Source organism: Chenopodium quinoa, unplaced genomic scaffold (assembly GCF_001683475.1).
Source record: "Chenopodium quinoa cultivar QQ74 unplaced genomic scaffold, ASM168347v1, whole genome shotgun sequence".
NCBI lineage: Eukaryota > Viridiplantae > Streptophyta > Magnoliopsida > Caryophyllales > Amaranthaceae > Chenopodium > Chenopodium quinoa.
The window spans coordinates 1,313,283-1,333,328 of NW_018742345.1; the positions used below are offsets into that span (position 1 = coordinate 1,313,283).

The 20,046-nt window shown below is 37.8% G+C and overlaps 1 protein-coding gene across 3 annotated transcripts in view; it reads left to right on the top strand.

Annotated features, from left to right (window-relative positions):
* The window catches only part of LOC110694040 (transmembrane E3 ubiquitin-protein ligase 1-like), a 33,294-nt gene extending 20,559 nt beyond the window's left edge, over nucleotides 1-12,735 (top strand). For all 3 annotated transcript variants that reach the window (XM_021871204.1, XM_021871211.1, XM_021871216.1), the window contains 5 exons: nucleotides 6,723-6,890; nucleotides 9,070-9,398; nucleotides 11,211-11,327; nucleotides 11,408-11,557; nucleotides 12,395-12,735. In XM_021871204.1, coding sequence (XP_021726896.1) covers nucleotides 6,723-6,890; nucleotides 9,070-9,398; nucleotides 11,211-11,327; nucleotides 11,408-11,509 — 716 coding nt within the window. In that variant the 3' untranslated portion in view covers nucleotides 11,510-11,557; nucleotides 12,395-12,735. The remainder of the gene's footprint in view (nucleotides 1-6,722; nucleotides 6,891-9,069; nucleotides 9,399-11,210; nucleotides 11,328-11,407; nucleotides 11,558-12,394) is intronic.
* The last annotated feature ends 7,311 nt before the right edge of the window (nucleotides 12,736-20,046 follow it).

A 20,046-nucleotide genomic window follows, 5' to 3' on the forward strand; every position in this document is an offset into this window, starting at 1 on the left:
TGTTTGGTGTTCTTGAAGTAGTGGCTGGGTTTGTGAAGGTTTTAGGTGTATAAGGGGGAATCTAGCTAAGTGGTTTGAATGCTGGTGTGGCTGATTTCAATGTGTAGGGTGGAGTTGGTAAGGAGGGGTGGTTGTTTTTGAGGTGGGGTAGGTAGTTTGGGTTTCCTAGCTTTACTAGCAGCCTCCTGCAACTTAGCCAAACATAGAGCTTGTTGAAGGGTGGTGGGGTTGAACATTCTTACAGCAAGTTGAATGTCATCTTCCAGCCTAGCTAGGTAACAACGAAGTAAATAAGGCTCAGATAACTCTATTCTACTAGCTAATAGGAATCATGATATTCATGTACACTGCCATATTGTTTTAGAGCCTTAAGGTCTGCCATAGGGTCATCAACTCATCATAGAGATCCCCAAAACTAGCTGTTATGTCCTTTACATAATCTTCCCATTTGAGCAAGATTTGGTTTTTTCTCTGGATGTAAGTTTGATGCCAGAGCAATGCTTTATCCTCAAGGTGAATAGCAGCAAGTTGGTTACACTTAAAAATCCATGACTTCAGATCTGAGCCATTGAACTTGGGAGACTCTACCTTAGTTAACAGAGTAATGAGAGTGTTTGGGAGGGGGTTCAGAATCCTGATCATTGATTAATATAGTTTAGGGCCAGATTTATGAGTATTATCGGAGACTAATTTTGTTATTTGCACAGATAATCCCAACAGTAAGTCATTAAGCTCAGAAATAGACTTACAATTTTTATCAATATTTATAATGTTTTGTTTGCAGGGATTATCCAGTTTCTTACCCTGGTCCTGCAGCAGAGTCTTCATAGTCTGCTCTAGCTTCTTCATTTCAACATTTCCAGATTAGCAGAATCAGATGATGATCTTGTCATAGGCATAGTGAAGGATAGGCTGAGGAAAGGACTGCTCTGATACCAATGATAGCAATAGAATAATCAAGTCTATTTTGCACAGCAAAGTGGAGACTTGGCAATTATACCAGAAAACCAGCCAAAAGAAAGCAGGGCGATTTTGGTGGAAATAATTGATTGAACACCAATAGAGAGTTTTGAGAGAGAGAATAGTGCAAGGAATCAATATTTAGGGGAAGGGCACATTAGTCATAGTCTATTAGTAGTAACTTGGGGAATAAGCTAGAGGTTTGTTAGGGGTATTTTCTATAAATAGACCTCATTAGGAGGAAGAATCATCATGTTGAATATTGTTGAGGTTATGTCATTGGGAGAGAGTGAGCCTCTCGAAAGCTCATATTAGGAGAGAATCCACCTCTCAAAAGTGGAATTATCCTTCTATCAGTGTAATTCGCCTATTATCAATATAGTCATCATTGTTCTTCCCTAATTTCTGCCATATTTAGAGCTGTAATCTGGTTAGAAACCATGCTAATTCCTAGCAAATGGTATCAGAGCAGTTCGGGTCTCCGGTGACCTTGCTGGAAGTCCGGCGAACATGGAGTTCTCTGACGTGTTCTCACAGTCAAAGCTCGAGGCAAAAATTGATGAAATTACAGATCGATTGTGCCATAATACATAGAGAAAATTTTTGAGGATGCAATTTCTCGAATCAAATTAGGGTCAGGAGTACTTCACGAAGACTTCGAGGAAGATGAACATCAGGTTTGTGAGTCAGCCAGCTCCGAGTGGTCATGTGGTGAGGAGGAACCTCCATCACAGGAGGACAAGAAGGTGGAGGTACTGGAAATTTCCAGATCTGTCCGGTACTTTTACTCCGTGGTTCGCACCTTCTCCGGTAGCGCGATGGTGGAGCACTCAGGCGGTGGACTTATAAGTCCGGAAGCTTGGTCTGTGGTGCTGAGACAAATGGATCTGGAAAATTTTTGAGTGTTTTACCAAGGAGGTCTCAGCGGTGGTGAAGATGGTTTCACCACCGGAAGATTTGGAGGACGGAATGGCAGTGCTCAAGGGGGTGTCGCCGGCAATAGTTCGAGTGAGAAATGTAATTGTCTCGAAAGGAAATCGCTAGGAGGAGTGTTTGAGCGAGGTGGTGCTGGAGGAAGCGGGTCTGGTGGTGGCCCTGGTTTTTATGCCGGCAAGACAGGTGGTGTGGTAGGTTGTTGGAGCAGTGAGTGTGGGCCAGAAAGTATGAACGTTGTTTTGAGTAGTGGGGTGAGGAATGGTGATTTCTCTAGCGGGTTTTCCGGCGGTGGCTTGGTCGGTAGAAGGCTCTTTGTGAGCGGCGGATTCGCTGGTGGAAAACTTCAAGGGTGGTTGCTTGGTGGTTTCCAGAAATCTTTAGAAAGAGAAGAGTTTGGGAGAAGCTTGAGTGGATCTTTTGTTGGCTTGGAGAGGAAGTCAAAAATGAAAAGTTCTAGTAAGGGTATTATAGTAATACACCTTGAAGATATTGCAAAATTTATCAGCCAGCTCTCACGTGCTTCAGACAGAATAGATTGCCATAGTGGGTTTCTGAGAATGAATGGGCTTACTCATTTAAAGCCCAACCTATCATCCTTTGGAGTGACTTACAAATTAAACTCTTCCGATGTTGGGTTTGGTAAATTTAGGCCCATCCATCCAACATCAGTTTTAAAACCCAAATTCATCACCCAAATTGTTCATTGCAATTTCCCCTACCCACAGCCAACAAATCCCAAGTCCACGAAGACCAACTCTACCCAAAATTCAATGCTCTGCTCTCATGACATGCTGATAAAGTATTCAGATTTTCCTGCCATAGAAGGTTCACAAGAGGGAGCACGAATTTTCAACAATGATCAGGAATTCTTAGTGCAGTTTTCTCTCGCCTTTGTCTTATTTAAGAGCTGGGTCAGAGGCCGGGAATCCAGTTCCGATTATAAACCACCTTGAGGACAAGGTGAAAGTTTGAGCGGCGGGTAATGCAAGGAATCAATATTTAGGGGAAGGGCACATTAGTCATAGTCTATTAGTAGTAACTTGGGGAGTAAGCTAGAGGTTTGTTAGGGGTATTTTCTATAAATAGACCTCATTAGGAGGAAGAATCATCATGTTGAATATTGTTGAGGTTATGTCATTGGGAGAGAGTGAGCCTCTCGAAAGCTCATATTAGGAGAGAATCCACCTCTCAAAAGTGGAATTATCCTTCTATCAGTGTAATTCGCCTATTATCAATATAGTCATCATTGTTCTTCCCTAATTTCTGCCATATTTAGAGCTGTAATCTGGTTAGAAACCATGCTAATTCCTAGCAAATATTTAGAGAAAAGAGGAGAGGATTTCATTCATTCATTAAGCATGACTAATTCTTACAATAGTTTTGGCTTATATAGCCTTGAGGACTACTGCTGAGCTCAGCTTACAAAAGACAAATTAACATAACGACTAGAAAATAGAATAATTTAGCTAGCAAACAAATTACAGTTTTCAATATTATCCTTAGAATTATTCTTCAGTGCTTATCCCCTTCTCTCCGACAGCTGCCAGTCCTTTTCTTCTTTCTTTTTCAGCTGCTCCCTTGCCATTACTTTCCAGCTCATTCTGCTCCACCTCAGTTGCTCTCTTGTTAAATTCTTGCAGCTCAGAATCAATGCCTGTAATTGCATCATCACCAATCCTAGTAATACTCTCAATTATTGTGGCTCATGTCAAGCGATGTGGCAAAATTAATCTGACAAATAATAAAGATCCAAAAAACTTTATGACAAGGGAAGTCATAAGGTTTAAGTAGTATCTTGTAAAGAAAGTTTGTATGAACAGAGGGTAGGTTTTACCGAATTTAGGGTTAAAATCTAGTGAACTATGGGTTTGTTCGTTCAAAAGTTTTTGTGTGTAACAGGTGTACAATAACTTTATTGTAGTGTACATTGAACAATTTTAAGGTAAAAGTTAAACAAACTAAGGGTAATGTTTATAAAAATTTAGGGTAACTTTAATCGTGATAATTTAAATTTAAATAGACCGCGGGATAAGTATTACTCCCTCCGTTACGAATTACTCGCAACAATTATTAAAAATGGCCGGTACACATTACTTGCAACAAACTTTTTTCTTTCCTTTTTTGGTAAGTTGTTTTGTGTAAATTGACCAAATGAGCCTTAATTTTTTTTTTAAACATCCTAATTAAACTACCGATTTTATCTTATTACCTTAAACCTAATCATTGATTAACTTAATCATTTCCACCAAAATCATTCATCCTCCATCTATATTCATCATCATCCAAAGTTCCCAACCACCTTCATCGTTAAATTTCATCATCATCATCATTAAATTTATTCATCTTCTTCCTCATCCCCATTATTTTTTTCTCTCCTCTAACTCCATTCTCCTAGTTTTCTGGGGGTTCGTTGGCTTCGTGGGTTCGCTGGTCCGTTGGTTAGGGTTAGGGTTTGTAGGTTGTGGGTTTTTGGTTATGGGTTTGTGGGTTTTTGGTTATGGGTGTGTGGGCTTGAATCTGGGTTCGTGGGTTGTGGTTTGTAGTGTTTTGGGTTCGTGGGTGGTGGTTAGTGGGTTCGAATCTGGTGGTGGTGGTTAGTGGGTTCGAATCTGGTGGTGGTGGATTGTGGTTCGAATCTGGTGGTGGTGGATTGTGGTTCGAATCTTGTGGTGGTGGGTTCAAATCTATCTTGTGGTGGCTTCGAATCTTGTGATGGTGGTGGGTTCGCGCTGCTGGGTGGTTTCGTGCTGCTAGGTGGTGGTGATAGGTGGTGGTAATAGTGGTGGTAGTTCGTGAATTCATGGTGCTTGACGGTTGTGGGGGTGTGAATTTTGAATTTTTTTATTTTATTTTTTGGGTTGGATTAATGCTTAAGTATATCAAAAACTTTTGTATACATCCGGTTTACACTAATATTAGGTACATCGAGCTGTATAAGGGTAACTTTTAGCTAATTTTAGGGTAACTTTTTGATTGTTTTTGGGTAACTTTAAACATAATTCAATTTTTATATATATAGATAACAAGAAAAGTTTTATAAAGGTAATTTAATTACATTCAATCATTAATAATTGATTTTTAGCCATTTAAAATGTGATTCTTTACTAATAAAGTGTTGATAATTTTTATTTGAATTGGGTTACTTTTACGCATATTGGTGTAATTTTTATTCATTTCAGAGGTAACTTTTAATCACTTTAAGCTATCTTTATAATGGATGTACAATAATTATTGTACACCCGATTTTTTAAAAGTTTAGCTAAGTATATGCCCTTATTTTTCATTAACTATGTTTAACATCTTTTGAATTGGGAACCGCAAAAGTGTCCTTTGTTGCGAGTAACTCATAACGGAGGGAGTATAAGGATGATATACTAACACTAACATTAACACACTCGGATTTATTTTTTCTCCTGTAAAGAGGGAAACTTAATCAATAAAAATTTAGGTATCTTTTATGAATATTTGGGTAACTTTTGATCATATTAGGGTAACTTTACAATTAATTGACAATAAAACATTGTACATCCGGCAAATTTTAAATTTTTTTTGGGTTTGGTTGATTAGGCAAAACCCCCAAATTTCCAAGGCTTTAAAGAAGTGTGCTTGAATGAAGGGCTGGTTTGGACGAATTTTTAACTAGTTTGGGCGAACCTAATTTGGATCTGGCTCTTTGGTTCTTGTGAAATGAGTGTGGGCACATTTATGAGAGGTTTGGGCTAACTTTGTTATCCCCCCCCCCCCAAAAATATATATATATATATATATATATATATATATATATATATATATATATATATATATATATATATATAATATAAATTGATAAGGCGAATAAGTGTGAAGTCGACACAACTTTTCTTCCATGGCTACTAGTTACAGCTGCTGATTGTTGATCATTTGCTTCTGATTTCCCAGTGTATAAAAAGGTGCGCCTAGGCACTGAGGAGCTAGGCGGTTAGGGTAGAGCGCCCTTTTTTGCTCTAGGTGAGGCACATATAAGTAGGTGCACCTGAGTCACACATATGCAAATTTCCTTAATTGTGTTACATGGTGCACCTCACTTCAAATAGGCGCATCAGGAGCTTCATCACCTCATTGCGCCTTGAGCCTTTTTAATTTTTTATACATTGGATTCCCATTGCTTTCCTTCCTCTACTTTCTTGGCTGCCCCAACTATTTTCATGTGGGAGTGGGATTCATGCTTGTGTTGGCTAGAAATTCAAATCATTATTTGACTACATTAAAAATCATGAAAAGTTAAAATACTTCATTTAATTATCTGGATGTATTATGCTGAACTGTGTCCCATGTCAGCAGGATGTTGTCAAAGCAGCTAACACTTTTCCAGTCATGGTTTTAGATTGCATTCTTTATGACATTGTTCTCTTTTCAAGAGGAGTATACAATGATGGAAGGCATAAATTGTGAATCATGTGATTGGTGTTAGTCTTTATATGCTTAATTCAATGTATGCTTTTCATGTAACACTGAATTAAGCATATAAAGACTAACAGCAATCACATGATTCACGATTTATGCCTTCCAGTATACTCCTCTTGAAAAGAGGACAATGTCATAAAGAATGCAATCTTTTGGTATGCTATCAACCTAAAATTCATGTGATGGAATCTCGTTGTATACTCCTCTTGTATGCTGTTAGTCTTTATATCTTAATTCAATGTTATAAAGCGATTGTGATTGTTATTTTGTATTTTATTCTTTTGCGATTTTGTGGTATGCTATCAACCTAAAATTCATCACGAGTGTTGTTAATATTTTTCGTTGTGTTTAAGATTTTAACTCTGTTTTCCTTGTGCACTCAGAATCCCTGTTTAATGCTTTTGCAACTGCTGCCTTCTTCAAGTTTGTTGTGTTCTCTATATTTGAGATGCGTTATCTCTTGGCAATATGGAAGGCAAGTAGACCGGCAAACAGTGGCGAAGGCTGGGAAGCCATGAGACGTGAACTATCACTACTGTACAGCCGATTTTGTGAGTGTCTTTTTTCATACTGTACATTGTTGAGTTTTTCCTTTTTTTTAAAAAAATAATAAATATTTTTATTGTTATTTTATTTAAAAGAAACTTATTCTTGAGAAATAAGCTTAAAAAGGTTGATTTTTTGCATTGCTTTGCTTTTGACCCTGACCTTGTTCATCTTTGAAGTCTGAATACTATGTGCTATCTTGCTTTTTCTAATTTCCAGCAGCTTCTGTTGCTTTCTATCCTTTCCCTTAATTTGCTTCCACTTTTGGCAAATGATGTTCTCCAAGTTTCTGATATAGGGCTTTTACAGTTTCCCTTTAGTTGGTCTTGTATCTTTACCTTTATTCTGCCGTAGCTAGTACGGTGTTAACTATCTGTTCTATTTCTGTCAGGCATGCCTAAATTTGGCTTCAGATTGTCCTGAAGTATCTGTTTATCCTGCGTTTCTATTTGATCCAGACATAGGTTTTTTTTGTGTGTGTGCTTGTATGTGTATTTTTATCCCCTTTTTTGCATGCCTGTAACTAGTATGGTGTTCACTTTCAGTTTTATTTCCAGAATTTATTTTGTAGTAGTTATTGTGGGGTATAGCTGTGTGTGTAATTCGTAATGGCTTGCACCCGAGAATGTTAATCTTCTAATTCCCTTTTATAGTTATACCTTGCATGTATCCTAGTATTTACTCCCTCTGTCCCTTGTTTTTTGCCCCATATGACTAGGGGTGTACACCGGTCCAAAACCGGACCGGACCTGGACCGGACCTGTTTGGACCGGGGACCTGAATTAGAGAATTTTGAGGACCGGAGACCGGACCTGAATCAACAGGTCCGGTTTCGGGTCAGACCTGAAAATTCAGGTTCGGTCCGGGTTTAGACCTGAACAGACCTGAATTTGTATTTTCCCTTTTTTTTTCTTTATTCAAGCCAAGTTTTGACTAAAAACTATCATCAACAACCTCCTACGAACAACCCACCACCACTAATACATACACCCCTACGCACAGCCCACCACCACAAGCTTCTTTCCTTCTACCACCTACCCCAACTCACCCCTTAACCACCTTAACCCCCTTAACCCAGACACCATAACCCCAACAACCCAGACCCATTGATATCCACCCATAACCCAGAAAAACGAAAAAATTGAAAAAAAAACCCACCACCGTCAGGCATCCACCGCACCCACAACCCAGAAAAACAAAAGAAAAAGAAAAAAACCCAAATCGATTCCACACATACATCCAACATCCGAACAAAAAACAAAAAAACGAACAAAAAAATCGCAAAAAACAAATTATACATAAATTGTCAGAAAATCCGAGAAAAAAAAAAACAGAAATTTCGAAAAAATAGATCTACAAACTTAAATTACAAAATTTATAATTTTACATTACAATTTCATTAAAAAGATAATTATAATCGTAAATTATGTGAAAAATAAAACTAGATCTACATACTAACCTATATTCAACTAAAACTAAAGTATAAACAAACTCTGGTGACGGCAGATGGTGGACGACGGGGCCTCGATGTTGGACGACGGTGCTCCAATCCCACGATGCTGGAGCCAGGAAGAGAGAAGAGGAGAGGAAGAGGAGTCGTTGAGAACCAGAAAGAAAGGGTGAGATTGAGAATCAGAGAGGAAGAGGGGAGATTGAGAATTAGAGAGGAAGAGGGGATACTGAGAATCAGAAAGGATAAGAGAAAAGGTGAGAGGAGAAGAGGCGTTGCTGAATAGTTGAAGTATTAGGTTTTTTAGGCTTTTATATTTTTTTTATATATATATTATATAAAAAATCCGGGTTTCAGGTCCGGACCTGAAAACCCCGGTTTTGGACCTGATCCGGACCGGAACCGGAAACCTTGAATTTCAAGGACCGGGACCGGACCTGAATCTACAGGTCCGGTCCCAACAGGTCCGGTTCAGGTCGGTTTTCAGGTCCGGTCCTGTTTATGTACACCCCTACATATGACTCATAAAGCTCTCACAAACAAGTGGTCCATGGAGCAAACAAAAAGGGACTGAGGGAGTAATATTTTATTGCTACTACTACTACTATTCTCTCTCTCTCTCTCTCTCTCTCTCTCTCTTGGTGATAGGGAGAGGGGGAGGGGAATTGTATGAATATGTTGTCGATGTTGGTCAGCTTTTGATGGCTAATTCAATTTTCATACATTGTTTGCAGATGGTATATTGTTGGGAGGCATTCTGATTATGTACGAATTCCATAATTTTCTGCGAGTTATCCTTCTGCTTATGTATTCTTTTTGGATACCTCAAATTGTTACCAACGTCATTCGTGATTCAAGAAAACCACTTCACCCACATTACATCTTAGGCATGACCATTACTCGATTAGCAATTCCATTGTATGTATTTGGCTGCCCTAACAACTTTATGCGAATTGGGCCTGATAAGAACTGGTGTATATGCTTGTGCTCATTCATGGGGCTTCAGGCTCTGGTCCTTCTACTTCAACACTACCTTGGTTCACGATGTTTTATACCCCGTCAGGTTTGATACACATCTATTTTTTATGTGGTGATTTCTGCGAGTCCTTTTGTGCATATATGTTAGGTGACATTCCTTTCTGTAGATCAAGATAGCCCAAATACCTATCAATTTCAACTCTTCCCTTTCCCAATAGCAAAGGAGTATAATGAAAGAAAAACCACCTGTTAACAGGGAGCAGGCAGTATCTTAGGCTGCATTTCTGATTCAATTCAATGATAATTTCCATTTTTAAGCTGGATTAGTACTTATAGTAATTGGTTCTGCTGAATTCTGATTTAGCTTTGGCCTGGAAATTCCTACGTTTACAATCTCTGTGTCAAATTATTAGATATAAATAATATACTACCTAGTTGAGTCATTTGACTTCTATGTGCTCAAAAACTTGAAATATATATTGTTCTTTTGTTACAAAATTATTGTTTTTGATGAATTGTGCTAGCATATGTTTCTCTTTATCTTGATTAATCTAATAATAGACTAGGCCCAGAATATGTTGTGGTGCATTATGAACCATTTTATGCATTTGATCCGACTCTTGTTTTCGCTGTTTTTGTTGTGAATGAGGAGCAAAGCCTTCTTCAATAATCTTTGCTAGTTCAGGAGTAGAACCTCAGCACAAAAGTGTTTGCCGATGAGGAGTAGAATTCTCTGTTGCACAACTCTTTTTTTCTAGCCAACCAATCATCAGCTTTGTTGGCTTCTCAGAAAGATTGTTTTGTCAAGATAGTCCATTCTTCCCTTCTCAGCAATGGTTTTCCATGATTCATAATCTAATTGCATTGTCCCTATCCATCTTAACTATACCTATTTAAAACCAAGCTGCCACACTAGATCTAAAACTCTTGCAAGTGCAATTATCTCAAGGCAAAGAGCCAAACAAAAACCAAAATTTGATATGAATACTTTATCCGCCATCACCCTCTAGTCCTAGACTCTGCTTACCAGACTCTTTAGAGGTACAACCCTACAAACACATGTATGAAATTTTGTTCTGTTTGACTGATTTAGTGACTGCTGTAGAACCAAATTTTCCTTGCATTTCTGAATTGAATTGCAGAGATCCTATAACATATATTTTGGAATTTTAGCAGCTCTCTATAAGGCAACACAATAAGTCACCTCTAAAGCCACCATAGGTCAAGCAATAGAAAGATTATTACTTTCAGCAAAGTGCCAATCTACAATCTTCTGTTTGACGTTGGTAAATTAGAACTGATTCTTCAGTACATTGCAAATTGACCTGCCATGTTGTAAAGGGAAAGTTTCTGTGTTGTCTACCCAAAAGAATGCAATATTTCATTGGAGGTCATTTTTAGGACCATTGCAAAAACAATTTTCTAGTTCAATTTTACATCACCACCCCCTTTCAGATTTTTGAGACAAAGATATAATGATAACTTGGGATATATATATATATATATATATATATATATATATATATATAATTTTTTTTTTTCTTACTTTAGAAACTGGACTATTTGTTTAGGTCCCTAAATTAAGAAATTAGCTTATTATTTTGGGAATTTCTGAAATAAAAATGTGGTTTTATTTAAAAAAAAAAAAAAACAGTGGAGTGTCAAATGTTCCACAAATAATTTTCATATAGCTCACATCTCCTACTTTCTGCAGCTCCATGGAGTGATCATGTCTTTGAAAATATTATCATAGTGAGGATGGAGATTGGTACTGGACATTTGATGATTTTCTACATCTTGGGATTAGTTTCTAATTTGGGTTTTATTATTTTGTCTTTATAATTATTTGTAATTCATGCTTACTAGTTTGATCAGAATACTTTCTATGTGACGACAGATCCTACCTGAGAAGTACAGTTACTATAGACGTTTCAGTCAAGATACAAATCGTACCACTGATTGTGTCATTTGCATGACTGCCATTGATCTCTCTGAGCACTCTAATGACTGCATGGTAAAGTTTATGTTCAGTTGAGTCAAGGTGTTTACATATTTATGAATGGGCATAACAAAAGAAGGATTTTCGTTTTGCAGGTGACCCCTTGTGATCATTTCTTCCATTCTGGATGTTTACAGAGGTGGATGGACATAAAAATGGAATGTCCAACATGTCGTCGATCCTTACCGCCTGCTTAAAAACATAATTCCACTTAGTTGTAGAACAGACCCAAGTAATTTGCCACGGTAAGCTTGGTAAAATAATTTGTGTGCGAAATTTGTTATTTTTATTTCTCCAGATGTTTTGTGAACAAGACATGCATGTATGAAATGTTTGACATGAGTCTGTCCATATCAAGCAGCATCTTATGTCCACAAATACCACAATCTAGTATATTCATTAGTCTATACAGTCTTAACATTTCAACCTAGTCTGCATGGAGAATCTTGCACAGATACATTTCCTAGATTCGTTGACTGATAATATTATTATACTTATTTTTGTTTTTTTTTTTTTCCGGGTATTACCTAGTGTCCTTGAGTGATAGGAAAATTCATTTGGTGACCCTGCTGTTTTGGTAATCCAAAGTCCTATTATTATTTTTGCTGTGTTTAGGTCTGGTAATTTACTAAGGTCCCTGTGGCTTCATGTGCCTCACCAGGTACCTTCAGCTTTCATTGGATTGAAAGAGCTTGTATATATTATTCCTTAGCTGTTGTGTACCTGGTGAAGTGTTAAATTGTACATGTCCTTAAGGATACAAACTGTGAGACTTACAGTGTACCCCAGTCATATTTCTGTGCTTAAAATTAGTAGCATACCAGTTGAATTTTGAATTATGCTTTGACTTCAAACATTTGCAAGTTAATTTTTTTCCTTTAGGTCACTCAAAATGGCCTGTTCATTTTTCAGCTATTTCCATTGTTTCTGTTCTTGCTGTTTCTGTATGTTGTATCCCGTATCTGTATCATTCCTACGTTACCTTGACTGACTAGGTATAAGACTACGTACATCTTCACGCCTCTCCTCGTCATCATGTTTATAATGTCTGGCTATTAACACATTTTTATGTGGAACTACAGGGCTTTACAGAAACAAAGCAATTCATGTTTCCAGATGTGTTGGGGGTGACAACTTTATTTTTTAAGTCGACCTGACAAAAGGATGGTGAGAGAAACAATTGTCATTTAACAGTAATAGAGCAGGGCTTATAGCCCAAGTATTATTCATGTATATTAATTTTTGTATATTATTTACACTACAGGTTTTCGGAAAAATAGAATACATGTTAAATGTAGTTTTGTTAATGAATGAAACTAATGATAGATGTGTATAAATTTTGCAAAATAATTTGCAGTATTATATTATTCTTGGTATCACCTCAAATCCCAATGGTTATGAGTAGTCGACTACATTTAAGCTATAGTTGATTACCTTCACAAATAAATCTTGATCGTTGATATAATGATATGTGACTGATAAATGTAAGTCCTGGAACACATTTTAATTTGAAAAATTCATTAAGGACTTGTTTGGTTGACTTTTTTTTAAAAAACAAAAGAAAATTTAAACATTATAAAATTAAACTTTAATTAGCTACCATCTCCACATAATTATTCTTTAACATTCATAATTGTACAACCTAGCCACTGTTGTTAAACTTAACCTTTAAATTATACTTCCTTCGTGTTTAATATATGAAATGTATTTCTTTTTGGTCGTGTTTAAATAAAGAAAATATTTTATTTTTATTAACTTTTTTCTATATTTTACTCTCTTTGTCCCTAAATAAGTTCTCGTTTGACTTTTCATATTCTCCAAGACGTGTCTTAAAATGTTTTTATCTCTATTTTTATACACGTAAATATTATAAAAACTTGATAATTAAATATACAATTTGATAAACACCAAAAACAAGATTGCATAGAAACATATATCTTTTATAAACTTACGAAAATTAATAATCAAAGTTTATAAAGTTTTACCCCCAAATAAGTCAAATAGGAACTATATTTAAGGACATACGAAGTAATATGATTTTCTCTAAATTTTTTTTAATAATATCCTAATAACCAATGGTCCTAATCCCTTTACTCTATTTTATTTCCTCAAACTAATTTCTAGGTTGTTAAAACTGAAACGAAACACAATAACCCGACACGAAATAAGCGGGTTTGTGTAAAAAATTCTCGACTCGTTTACATAATGGGATAGACACGAACTTGACATGACATTAAACGGGCAACCCGAAATTGACATGCTTAACCCGATTGTATTAGTTGATAGGACGACAACCCGTTAACTCGAACCTGATACGCTTAACCTATTAATAATTCAGCACAATATTTTTTTTATGTGGCTGGCCACACCATGTGTTGGGGTCACTTATTCAAAGGTTACTTGTTTGGTCAGGGTTACTTGTTTGGTCAAGGTTACTTATTTTAAGGTTACTTATTCAAGAGTTACTCGGTCGATCAAGAGTTACTATCACACAAAAAACGCACTAATTGATTGAGTAAATGTGGAATAAGTAACCCCTGATCGACTAAGTAACCCGGCAAAAACACGTTAATCGACTGAGTAACGCTTGACCGAATGAGTAACCCCTAAATAACTCATGAATAGGTAACCCCTACCACACGGCGTGGCCAGCCATGCAGAAAAAGCATTGTTAATTAAGTAGTAAAAGATGAATATATTTATTAAAAACGTGTAATTTTGTAAATTGCCTTGGCACCATTAATAGATAATGGTAATTTTTTGCGGTAACATTGGAAAAAAAATTAAAATTTTTAATCTTTGTAAATTAAAAGTTGGCAGTTAATTTGGAACAATTCTCATGCATAGTTGTGTTGCTACAACTACTAGCTTTAAACTCTTGGAGTATCTTTTGCTAAACAAATAACTTTAAACTATTGTAGTGTTGATTTTAATGAATTTATGATGTATGTCTTTTTAATTTTTAAACTGATTATTAATTAGTTTATTAAGTACTATGTGGGTAAAAGGTTAACTGCGTAACTGTAACACCTAATTGTGTCTTCCCAAAAACCAAATTCAGTGATGAATAACTTTCATGTCATTTGATTATCGAATGAGGTGAAGTGTCAAAAGTCTAGTGGTGTGGCCGAATTTATTAAAATATCTCTCTTTCGGTTTTCGAAAATATTTATTTTCTTACTCTATTATGAAAACGTCTATTTCAGTTTAGTTCGGCCATGATAATGGTCCATTAATGGTGTAGTTGGATGGGGCTTGAAAAGACCTTCCCTACGATATATTATAAGCCCAATACCAGTGAATAATGAGGAAGTTATGGCCAAAATACTAAACTGGGCCCAAACCGGATTTTACCTACGACCCAATGATCATGTGGAGGGTCCAAAGGTTTAATCTCATTCCTAAACTAATTAGGATAAATCCGAGTTTTATTTTTCATTTGGCGTTGGTTTCGTCCAAGTTGAAGTCACAGATAAAAGGTTATGACTAAAATACTACAACATGTCTAGTTTAGTGCGCATACGTGAAGTGTTAACTTAGTCTTTGTTTGAGTTTAGTTACATAATCTAGTTCCATGGTCATGACACGAGCCTTGAGCATATCACCTACACTCACAAGTATTCACACACTTTGTACATCATGATTATGTCTTAGGTTCATGCATGAGTCGTTCTTTCCGTCATTTGAATTAGGGGTGATAAGGAATAATCGCGTCGTTAGACATCTAAACCTAAATCAAATACAATTTATAACACTCGACTTATCCTAACACAAGTATATGGCAAGAAGAGGGGTCTAACCACAAGGAGAAGCACATAAACACCGCATTCATCACTAGACTTTAAGCTATCTCGGGACAAAGGATAGGAATGACTAAGAGATTAAACTAAAGATAAAACGAGTTAAAATCAATATAACTAAACACCAAGGGAAACGGGTAGATGTAGGTGCCGTTTGATCATGCAATAACATAAAAGCAAATTAATAGTGAACTAAACATGCATGATTATCGATATAAGGTCCAATCTAACCGCCTTCCGGGGTTAATCGATTTCTCCTAACGTAGCCTCTATGTTTCCACACTAGAACCATATATTGGGAGGTGCAATCAAAGAACAATCGATAGTGATGAACCTTAACTAAGTCAACTTCCGTTCCTTGTTAGCAAAGATTCACCTTTAATCAACCAACAATGTGCACTTGCAAGAAGATCAAAGAATATCAAGCATGCAAAGATTTTAATCACAATTAACTTAATCCCAATACTATAAGCATGAACAAATAGCAACTACACCATCCCCACACCCTTGGCTAAGTGACTACTCACAAATCATGTTGAAAACAATATCAATCACCAAATAAATAAGCATCAACATGATTAATAAGCAAGAAGGAAAATTAAAGTAAACAAAAAAAATTAAATGCAAAAGTAAAGAGAAAGAGTAAGAGATTGCTCATTAATTGAAGTTGAAGATCTACAAAAGATTAAATAAGCTTCTTCTTCAAAATCCAAGTTCATCAATGAAGAAATCTACACATTCTCTCTCTGCAAATGAAGACTAATAGTGTTTCTCTCTCTAGATTAAGCTAAAAAATGCAGAAAATTAAAACTAAGTTAATCTAATTACATCAAAACATTCTAAAGTGGGACTTATATAGTCCGTACACAGCCAGCTGAAATAGAGGAGTGGTCCGACCGAACACTGGGAAGGTTCGGCCGGACTACAAGGTAGGTTCGGCCAAACCATGGGTAGGTTCGGTTGAACCTCCCTGATCCTGGTCTGGTCGAACTTTTGAGGTTCGGCCACTCCTGCAAATTCGCCAAAATGCCACTTGAAACTGCCAAAACTGTTTGGCCGGACCACTGAGCAGGTTCGACCACACCCTGGTTCGACCACACCTTTAGGGGGTTCGACAGAACCTCTCCTGAATCTTGCCTCCTTCAGCTTTCCTTGAGCTTAGCTTCCTCCTCTTAAAGACCTCGGTGGTTCCTACAAAGCATAAGCATGGAGGTCAAAGTAAAGAGTAAGAAGAGGGGCAAAATATAGGAAAGAAGATGCATAAAGGGAAAGGGAACTAAGTGCAAAGAAAAGGATGCAAACAAGCCGAAAATGTGGGGAAATGACCATAAAAATGAACCTTAATCGTGGCATAAATGCCACTCATCAACTTCCCCCACACTTGCCTCTTGCTAGTCCTCGAGCAAGGAATGCCAAAACAAAGAGAAAGTCACAACAAACATAACATGACAAGGGTTAAGGAAAACCACTTAAGCACTTAGGTAGAAAATGCTCCATTTGAACTCAAACGAAAAGACATGCACCAAAGAATACTCACCGTTCTCAATTCAATGAGGGAAAACACGTTATAAGATGCTCGGTGTTGAAAGAGACAAACCTAAGCTAAGCATAGAGAACTAATGATCTCACTCTCCGCCTTAGCCCCAACCAAGACGGCCCAAGTTCTCTCCACTAGTTTCAATTCATCCCCTAGTTAGCTCCTCATGATTCTTCGAGGGAACCGGAAAAAGATATTTCTATGTGGAATCATAAGGTCATCCCGACATCTCAACTATGCATAATCTCTCCATAGAGTTGAAATCTATCTCCCTCCACCGTTCTTTGACCACGCTCCTCCAAGTCCAAGGGTCTTAACTAGGGTTGTAATGTCATGGCTAGGGGTTAAGGTTGGGAATCAATTTGAAAATTTTGGTGGCAAATCCTAAGTGAAGCAAAAGGGTGGCCATCTCTCAAGAACAACTTAAGAATGGAACCTAACCTCAAATTACAACCTCCAATACAAACCTCACAACATTGCTTCATCCCTTTTCATTTCTTTCATCTTTTTTTTTTCATCATTTTTTTCTTTTCATTTCATTTTTTCATCATTTTTTTCTTTTCCAACTTCACTTGGTTTTCATGTGTTGCAACCTTCTTCACAAACTTTTTGCATATTCTTTTCATAACCAACTTTCATAACCTTACTTGAACCTATTTACACAACTTTCTTGCTCAAAACCAACACTCTCAAACTCGAACCTCACAAGCCAATGCTTCACTAACTACAAGGGTCGGTAGAACATAGGCCGATAGGTTTTTAATATGGCTAAGTCAAGAAAGGGAAATAAGGCTCAAATTGGTTAGAAAGTAGGTGGATACAAAAATGAAAACCAAATTTGTAAAAAAACACAAAGAAAACAAAGAAAAATGAGAAGAAATGCCCTCTTCCTCCTCTAGAGTTGTTTGTTCGCGATCTCGGGAGCTAGATACCAATACAAAGATTAAGACATGCATAGTTAAGGATCCAAAATTCCGCTGACAAGAATGATGAAGGCTAGAACAAATGACGCTCACATCGGATAAGAAATAAGCAAATACTAACTAGAGGGAATCCTATCCACTATAGAGAGCAACTCCATCTTACCACTTTCCTGTGAACTAGGGGTTCAAATGTCCTCAAAAGTTCTAAACCGGGCTACCTTAGCTTACAATGTTTCTGACTCAACCCTAAGCATTCTCAAACCGTGTAAACCCTCATCAATTAGGAAGATAAGCATTCAAAGATGCAACATCATAAAAGGCATACACAACCAAATGAATGAGCAAATTCCACATCAAAAATCATTTCAACTTGTCATAGTCATGTTTGTCACGAAAAAGAAGAAAAACAAAACAAAAGAAAGAGGAAGAAATTAAAAAGGTTCACAAACGAGGCATGTAATCCAAGTAGATCCCAATCGTTATACAAGTGATCGTTCGATAACAACATCAACAATCCCAGGTTCCATAGATTCAAAAGCAAACATCCTCGAACCATTCAACTTCTTCCTAAGCTAAACCTAGACTAAACACTTAAAGAAAGAGAAAATAAAAGAGGGGAAAGGTCTCACCAAACATCTCTTGAAATGGAAGACAAGATAATTCATACAATCTCACCAAGGGAGCTCGTGTTGCTCCTTAACTTTCTTCGTCTCCGCTTTCAAGCTTCAAGAAAAGTGAGCCAAAACAAAACAAACTATGACAAAACAAGAAAAAGTTAGAAACCAAAGAAAAAAACTAAAGTTATAAATAAAAAGAAAAATGAATAAAAAGTTATCTACAAAGTTTGGATTGTCGGGAACTTGGATTGTCGGGAATTTTGGATTTTTCTTTGAGCGCAACTTCGCCTACACAAAACTCAAGAATCATAAAAAATCATCAAAAATCATCATACAAACATCATCAAAACATCACCATCATCACCATCACATCATCATCATCATCACATCACCATCATCATCATAACATCATCATCACAACAACATCAACTACAACAAGGCCACTATCCTCAGTAGTCCTCTGCATGTACAAGCCACTACCCTACCACACTACCCTCCTATGTACATTTCAACCAACCAAGAGAAACATCCTCCCCCGCACTAGTCTTTTGCACGTCTCGAGCAAAAGTTAAAAGTTAGAAGTTCCGGGGGGAGGAAGGGAACCCTCATCATGGGTTCCGATCTCCTTGCCCTCTAGGTTGAGGGGGGTTTTCAAAATCAAACCCGGGAGTATCCATAAATGGGTGGAAGGGTTGGTTGAAATGCACATAGGGCCACCCATGGCCCTCCATGGCCACCCCAACCACCATCGAAAGGATATTGGGGTTGATGTGGAAGCCGGATCATAAGCCGGATCACACCCACCCGAGCGATATGGGTTGTATGGTGGGGAGCCAATACTTTGGGTAGGGTTGATGTTATCCTCACAACAGGGGTAGTCATTGGGGGTGGGGTTGTTGGGGTCATAGGGCCCCTAATGGTTTACCGGACCCTCTTGAGGAGGCTGGTAGGGATAGTTAACATAAGGCGCTTGGATGCCGCTTGTACAAGATTATCATAATTCATCCTCCCGTAGTACCCCCATTGTTCAATGGAAGCTTGGTTATGACGGCGAATATACTCGAGGGTACTACGGAGGACATTCATATCAAAAGGAGGAAAGGAAGAAGAGGAAGATGCCTCACCTCCCCCGCTAAGGGGGGGGGGGGGGGGAACGCTTTGCTCCGGGCGGTGGACCGGTGGAGGATGATGAACTGCACCCCGGGCTCGGGTTATTCTCAATTCATCGGGGAAGTGCTGCTGGGGGATCTTCCATTTAAGAGGAGTGAAGTGGTCCACCGTTGTGAGAGAGGGGTCCGGAAGGACACACCATTCTACCTCTTTATCTACTAAGAGGATAAATTTGCGCTTGCTTGTGGAGTAGTTGATGAAGCGGTTGTGACGGAGAGCACTAAGGGAGAGAGAATAGGGAGGAAACTCGTCGGTGACTTCCTCTCGGGTTTGGTGCACAAAGGGGAGCATTTCTATTTGTTTCTTGTAAGCTCCATTCTTCAAGGAAAGGGCAATGATAGTGATCATGCCTCCCATAAAAATGTTGTCACCAAGACGGTTGTTTCGAGTATCCAAAAGCCTTTAGATGAAGGTGGAGGAGCATTGGAACTTGAGCGCTGAGGGTTTTCGGCCAAAAATAGGCAAGCTACGTCATCCTTAACCATTGAGCCGAGGTTTTCTTTGAAGAACACGACATATTGGAGAAGCTGAGCAAAGTATCTCATGGCTATGTGGATGATGTTGTTGACCTTAGAGACGTTAGTTTGGAAACTATCCCTGGAGGATATGCTCCTTCACCACTCTTGCTCGTTGTAGGGGATGCCGTGAGTGGAAGTCATCTCGCAAGGATGATCTAGCCCGGTCGCA